We start from the raw sequence: 7,709 nt of genomic DNA on the forward strand, positions 1-7,709 counted from the left end.
CAGGAACATTCAGGTCTTTGGAGATGGACTTATAGCCTTGAGATTGCCCAAGCTTCCTCACAATTTTGCTTCTCAAGCCCTCAGACATTTCTTTGTACTTCTTTCTTTCCTCCATGCTCGATGTGGTACACACAAGGACACAGGACAGAGGTTGAGTCAAATTTAATCCATTTTAACTGGCTGCAAGTGTGAATCAATGATTCCACCACTTGTTATGTGCCACACGTAAGTAGCAGGTGCTTTTGATTACACAAATTAGAAAAGCATCACATGATTTTTCAAAGGGTGCCAATACATTGGTCCGGCCCATTTTTGGAGTTTTGTGTAAAATGATAATGATTTCATTTTGTTCCCATTCTCTTTTGTGTTTTTTCATTGCAAGCAAAATAAATGAAGATATTACCACCACAGCATTTGCAACTGCAATCACTTGAAATGACCAAAATTACTCATGAAAAGGATCACAACGCCTGACTTTCTGTGCTTTTTCAGTCATTGTGCCTTGAGACTTTACATCTACTCAAGCCAAACTTGTCAAATTTCATATTGCTAAGGCAAACAGGCTTGCGGGATTGAGTCTGAAAAATGGTCCCCTGCAAGAATCACAGCCAGCCAACCTTGACGCTGGAAGCAGCAAATCAAGGAGTGACAAATCACCTCTGCTCGCCCTCTGAACATAATGAATAAATAACGTTCTCCTGCATCCAATAAGATGCTGAAGACGCCTGTCCACAAATCCATCTACTGTGGGTCTGACACCTTTATGATGCGACGTCCCCCCTGTGTACTCACACGCCTAAAAATACATTTAATGGCGCTAACAGTGTAAGGTCAGCTTGAATTTGCCGGACATGTTGAGACATGGGAGATGGATTGGTGGAGTGATTGGTTTTGAGACATTTGGATTGGAAGTCTGTAGCCGTCATGGGTTTTAAAATGAAAGGCCAGTTCAAGTGTTACTAAGCAGCCTACATACAGTAGATTTTCCAACATACATAACTAATTTCATTCGTGTAATGAAAAAATACAATATTTATTGGTGTGTGGGCTCCCTCTAGTGTTTTTTGTATGTAAAATAAAATATGGTAAAACAGCGCCCCCAACCACATTCATCAGGTACAACAAGTAAAGCAACGCGTTTTATTCATGTAAAAGCGACTGTACAAAATAACAAGATGACTCAAATATAATTCTTGCATTGTCCACATGTAGGGAACCCCAATAAATAACAGGACAAAGTGAAAGGAGTGCAGCAACTGCACATGAAAACTGAAGCTGCGCCATCATTTACACTTATAGGTGAGCTGCTTGCGATGGAAATGGATGTAAGTGGGCGCGACCACCAGACCTGAGAGGAAGCCTGACATGGCGCCGAGGCTGCAGGAGATAGGCCAAACCTGGAAAAAACATATGGCAATAAGGAAGGAAAAGGATATTTTCTTGTTGTCATCATTTTTAGAATTTATACATCCTGTGAGGTAACTAGCATCATTAACGCCAGCGGTGTTACAGTCACTTTTTTTGGTGCAGGAAAATTTTCCTTCAGAGGGCTATTTTGTCTTACAACTATGCCTACCACGATTAATTGACTAATCAATCAGCGAAAGAATCGACAACTATTTCGATAGTTCATGAATTGTTTAGACCAGTGGTTCTTTACCTGGGTTCCTGAACATACCCCAGGATTTCAGTGAGTCAGTCTAAGGGGTTCGGTAAAGGTTAAGACACTCAGGGCCATATTTTTGGACCTTGATTAAGTCTAGGAAAAGTGACATTTTAGACCAGGTTTTGGATCCAATTTACAGGCTTTATTCCAATTCTTTCAACTGCAAGTCCTCAATCTGATGGGAGGAGAAACTGGTTTGCTCAGTGGAAGGTTGACTCTCACTTGGTATGAGGAAGTACAACAGACCTACGGGTAACATGCACTGCGTTGACATAAAAAAAATTTTTTTTAAAACTGAGGCAAGGATGCGATAGAGAATTTCAACATGAAAACACAAATAGAAACAATGTGAAATAAATAGATTAATTTCATTTTCCAATGTGAAAAGTAAATCAAAAGGCAAAATAATTTGTTGTGAATTGACACTGTTTACTGGATTTGTGAGGAGATCCATGTTTTTTTTTTTTTAACATGACTTTGTGTACAAATTTGGTGGTCATTTTGTGGTAAAGGTTAATGCAACTAAGCAGGTTTAATGTTGAACAATATAAGATATATATGCCTCCAAATCGGAATGAAAAATTCGAAGATATGCGCAGTTATTCTAAGTTATGTGCATTGGGCTGGTTTCAGTTTAGTGGTTTGATGATGCTTCAGGCATAAAGATAAAAACAAATTTTGACCTGTTCAACAACATGCTGTCTAAATGAAAAGACAGTTGAATGGAAATTCACTTAGGTTTTAGCTTGTTAGCTTAGACACATATATCGATTTTGAAGTTGGCGGGGGGGGGGGGGGGGTATAATTTCAAGGGGTTCGGTTAATGGACGTGTGAAACTCATGTGGTTCGGTAGTATCGGTACCTTTAGCAAGGTTAAGAATCACTGGTTTAGACAAAATAAACAAATGCCTGTGTCAAATGTCTTATCAAACTCCTATGAGCAGTTTACTAAACCTATATGTATTAGGCAGAAATGAATTTTCTTGCCATTTCGGCATCGAACATGAGTGTTGACCTTTAATTTTAGGTGTGACTTATCTCACCTGCCATGGTCTATTCCAGTCCAGTGGCATCGCAAAGGCTCCAAACCAGGTTCCCAACCCTGTCAAGGCTACTGTGATCTGGAGGCAAGTGTCCCAAACAGACATTGCCCTGAAAGGAAAGATTTTTTTCTTTCTAAATCCATGACTTGAAATGTATAAGTCCTGGAATCAGTTTTTTTACTAACCCATGTCGACTGAAAACCCGGATCCAAGCCTGGACGTTCGGGCCGAGCATGCAGAGACAGCGGAGCGTGGTGAGAGAAGACAGCAGCACAGCCAGGGAGAAGGTCTCCAAAGCAGAACTGTAAGGCAGATATTTTGTGTCGCATGTATAAGGCGGAAAACACTCAGGTGACTTGAAGTTCCGCTCTGAGACCCCCTAATTTGGCCAAATTTCAAAATTGTCCGATATTCACGTGTCATACATCATTGGAAAGCTTAGAATCTCAATTTTCTGGGAGAAGAAAATTTTTTAACAGAGGGGTTTAAAAAAAATTTAAACAGCAAAACCCTATCAGGAGGTGAGAGCGCGCGAGAGAATTAAAGACGCCATGACTTTAATGGGTTATTATCACGTACTTACCTTCTTTCGATCCAAAAACTCCATGTAGAATGTATCACTGTGTGTCAAGACACAGCTGTGAATGGCCACAGCTGGATTTTTGGGGGGATTTTATGGGTGAAATTTGGTAATGTAACAAAGGTCGCAATGCAGAAATCGCAGACATCAAGGAGTGGTTGGGATTTTCTTTTTCATATATTTACCCTTTTAAACGTTTTTTTTTCCCTCCAATTTTTGTTTGTTTGGATCGATTATTTATGATTTGAAATATTACGGGAAATACGACAGTTACGAAAAAATACAACCAAGCGATAGTTATAAGGTAGATATCCGTGACTTTTTTACAGATGCCATTTTTTTCATTGTGACGCAATTTGTTTAAAAGTTTAAAATATGCGAGTGAATATTTTTTTTTTTTTTTTTAAACGAAATATTAGACATCACATAATGATTCTAAGCTAAAAATGACAGACATTTTGAATAATAAATATAAATACTTACCTTCTTTTTATGGCTGGGTTGAAAAAAAGCGGTTGCGCGACGTCTGTAAACGGGGGTTTCCGGGTAAAACGGACATATGAAAAATAGTTCGGGGGCTTCATGCGCCATGAATCTGCTATGGCAGCATATAGACATATTCTATCGAACACAACAGTTCTTTTGGCTTAAAATACAGCAGTTTATTTTAAAGAAGGGTGCAAGAGCAGAAACTGCTTTTTCAGTCTTGTCTGTGTTTTCCGCCATAGGCATTTAGAACATTTACATTCAAGGTCATTGACGGCGACAGACATCAATGGCCTTGAATAGCTTACCGCACGTAACACGTCACCTTTGCTCATTAATATTCATGACGTTAGCAACTGTAGCTAGGAGGGGCTCAAACTCGCATTTGTCCCTCATGCTAGATGCATGTAAATAGTGTACGAACAAGATGTTTACTGAGCTAAACCTACCAATTCGGTCCGAAAATCATGTCGCTGGTGCCAAATTCACTGGTAAAGATGTGGAAGAACATACAAATGTTCAGTTATATACAGTGGGGCAAATAGGTATTTAGTCAACTACAAATTGTGCAAGTTCTCCCACTTGAAAATATTACAGAGGGCTGTAATTGTTAACATGGTTAAACCTCAACCATGAGAGACAGAATGTGGAAAAAAAACAGAAAATCACATTCTTTGATTTTTAAATAATTTATTTGCAAATCATGGTGGAAAATAAGTATTTGGTCAATACCAAAAGTTCATCTCAATACTTTGTTATGTACCTTTTGTTGGCAATAACGGAGGCCAAACGTTTTCTGTAACCCTTCACAAGCTTTTCACACACTGTTGCTGGTATTTTGGCCCATTCCTCCATGCAGATCTCCTCTAGAGCAGTGATGTTTTTGGGCTGTCGTTGGACAACACGGACTTTCAACTCCCTCCGCAGATTTTCTATGGGGTTGAGACCTGGAGACTGGCTAGGCCACTCCAGGACCTTGAAATGCTTCTTCCAAAGCCACTCCTTTGTTGCCCTGTCTGTGTGTTTGGGATCATTGTCATGCTGAAAGACCCAGCCACGTCTCATCTTCAATGCCCTTGCTGATGGAAGGAGATTTTCACTCAAAATCTCTCGAGACATGGCCCAATTCATTCTTTCCTTTACACAGATCAGTCGTCCTGGTCCCTTTGCAGAAAAACAGCCCCAAAGCATGATGTTTCCACCCCAATGCTTCACAGTGGGTATGGTGCAATTCAGTATTCTTTTTCCTCCAAACAAGAGAACCTGTGTTTCTACCAAAAAGTTCTATTTTGGTTTCATCTGACCATAACACATTCTCCCAGTCCTCTTCTGGATCATCCAAATGCTCTCTAGCGAACCGCAGACGGGCCTGGACGTGTACTTTCTTCAGCAGGGGGACACGTCTGGCAGTGCAGGATTTGAGTCCCTGGCGGTGCATTGTGTTATTGATAGCAGCCTTTGTTACTGTGGTCCCAGCTCTCTGTAGGTCATTCACTAGGTCCCCCGAGTGGTTCTGGGATTTTTGCTCCCCATTCTTGTTATCATTTTGACGCCACGGGGTGAGGAGGGAGTTGAAAGTCCGTGTTCCCCAACGGCAGCCCCAAAACATCACTGCTGGAGAGGAGATCCGCATGGAGGAATGGGCCAAAATACCAGCAACAGTGTGTGCAAAGCTTGTGAAAAGTTACAGAAAACGTTTGGCCTTCGTTATTGCCAACAAAGGGTACATAACAAAGTATTGAGATGAACTTTTGGTAATGACCAAATACTTACTGTATTTTCCACCATGATTTGCAAATAAATTCTTAAAAAATAAAACAGTGTGATTTTCTGTTTTTTTTTTTTTCCCCCCCACATTCTTTCTCTCATGGTTGAGGTTTACCCGTGTTACATGCCTCTCTAATATTTTCAAGTGGGAGAACTTGCACAATTAGTGGTTGACTAAATACTTATTTGCCCCACTGTAGATGGTTTGAGTGTCGAGGGCTGAATAAGACGGGAAAAAGAGCCGACATGATCCATAGGTAGCTTTTTTATTGACACCTTTTTCTTGTGTGCATTGCCTTACGCCACCGACAATGACATTCTACTGTTTCAACAAGCTATCCTTTACCACCATATGCCCTGTCTTTCTTTCTATACATTATATCCTCTGGTTGCCTTACGTCTCTGACTGTTCTTGGGGGTCATTTATTTTGCTGTTTTTGTGTAGCGATCGCAAATGCTACTCAGTGACAGCCAACGAACACTTTTAAATTTTTTAATTACTAACAAATCTTAATTCTATTAATTTATTTACACTTCCTGCTTACTAAGGTTGTTTCTAATACAACAGAAAAGGTAAAGCTGTCAAATCTACAGCCTACCTGTAGGCATGAACAGGCTTACTACAAAACAGGTCGAGGCCGAACATGGCTAATTTATTTAAATATCCTTATTTCAGAAAAATAGGCCTACATGACTGTTGTGATATATAAATAAAATGGTATATTTTTTTCCAGGTCATTCATTGTCAGACAGAAGCAGCATGGCAAAGCGCCACGCTAAAAAATAAGACAAAATATCAATATGGCCTACCTCTGTCGGGCAGGCTATGGATCAAGATTGTCATCTGTCGGACCATGGCCCCCAACAAAATGTTTACTGCATATGAAGGTGAATGGCTTCACCTTGCTGGCATTACTCTTGGACGTCCGCACAAGTTAATCCATTGTTTACATTTTTTCCCTATGAGTTTTTGGCTTCAGGAAACGTATGACGAAAACATCCTTCAAAATGTGGACGGTGGTAATTCTAGAGTTGTTTCTGCAAGTTCCATAGCAGCATTGTTTACTCGGCATGTTCTTTTTTGAAAGACGGCAGAAACCAAGCAGTACTTGCATGGGTTGTATGTGAGCGCGCTTTTATGTTGACCCCCTTCCGGTTTACAATGGTGAGGTCACGCAGCCTTGCGGTCTAAAAATAGCACTCGTGCGGTACGCTATTGACATCACTCCAACGGTGAGAGGCTGATCGATGCCAGCCCTCCCAGGCAAAATGAGCAAACTAGGTAATGGTGATCTTGCGTTATTATTATTTTTCACATCCTTTGATGTCATGTCAGGTTTGCAGGACAATTTGCATTGAAAATGCACAGAATTTAATTAAATTCTGAAATTAATAATAACTGCCAGTCCTTCCCAGTCAAAGTGAATTGGACGTCTATCGCCGTCAATGGCAGCTAATTAATGTTTTTTGTTCGTCTAGCTAATAATACTCACTCAATTAGTGGCGCTCCATAGAGGACCAGCAAGGTGTGGAAGAACAAGCAGGACAGGAAGAAGTACAAACAGGATCGAATCAGCCTGGACAGCTAACAGGAAAAGGAAAATATTGTGAGAAAATGCTCCGTACGAACCGCGCTTTTTTGGATTTATTTTCGTGTGTTCTCTTACCTTGTATCCCAGCGTGTGCTTCCTAGTCGGGAGCGAGATGCCCAGCAGCCAGAAGATGGCGACGGTGACCGCGGCAACGGCACCAGACACAGAGTAGATCCACAGCAGGTGGGTGCCGTACAAAGAGAAGCCCGGGACGAGAATGGCAAGCGCAACAGTAGCCACAAGCACCGAGGAGGCAGTGATGGCATGGGCGCTCACCATGGCTCGGATCTCGTGGTCCCACATGCCTGTCACCGTCGTTTAAGCCGCAATTAAGTGGTTTTCAAAAGGTCAATAATGCACAGGTGAACAGTAAAGGAAATGAAAAGCGATTGTTTCACCTCACTTCCGTAAATATGGAGTTGAACGAATTTCCTCCAATCATCTTTCAGATTCTTGAGAACAGACGTCATCAAGAACCGGAAGTCTGCTACGCTCGACCTCTTAGGTTTCTTTTCTGGATAGCAAATGTTTTAATGTATTATTTTATGTGCTGCTAACATATTTCCATGAATAA

The 7,709-nt window shown here is 40.9% G+C and overlaps 1 protein-coding gene across 1 annotated transcript; it reads right to left on the reverse strand.

Annotated features, from left to right (window-relative positions):
• Positions 1-876: 876 nt before the first annotated feature.
• Positions 877-7,563, reverse strand: pigf (phosphatidylinositol glycan anchor biosynthesis, class F). Its single transcript, XM_057825283.1, has 5 exons — positions 7,211-7,563; positions 7,037-7,128; positions 2,896-3,012; positions 2,711-2,819; positions 877-1,397 (listed from the first exon to the last, which is right to left on the reverse strand). Exons 1-5 carry the CDS (start codon positions 7,436-7,438, stop codon positions 1,284-1,286), a joined length of 660 nt encoding a protein of 219 aa, XP_057681266.1. The 5' UTR covers positions 7,439-7,563; the 3' UTR covers positions 877-1,283.
• Positions 7,564-7,709: the final 146 nt, after the last annotated feature.

The sequence above is a fragment of the Corythoichthys intestinalis genome, chromosome 21, assembly GCF_030265065.1.
Source record: "Corythoichthys intestinalis isolate RoL2023-P3 chromosome 21, ASM3026506v1, whole genome shotgun sequence".
Taxonomy (NCBI): domain Eukaryota; kingdom Metazoa; phylum Chordata; class Actinopteri; order Syngnathiformes; family Syngnathidae; genus Corythoichthys; species Corythoichthys intestinalis.

Bases quoted from the DNA above. Each gene is read 5' to 3' on its own strand.
- pigf (XM_057825283.1), bottom strand. From the start codon at position 7,438: ATGTGGGACCACGAGATCCGAGCCATGGTGAGCGCCCATGCCATCACT. The intron at 7,129-7,210 runs GTAAGAGAACAC...TTTTCCTGTTAG, and splicing joins AGCACACGCTGGGATACAAG to CTGTCCAGGCTGATTCGATC. The intron at 3,013-7,036 runs GTGAGTATTATT...TCTGCCTTACAG, and splicing joins TATGGAGCGCCACTAATTGA to TTCTGCTTTGGAGACCTTCT.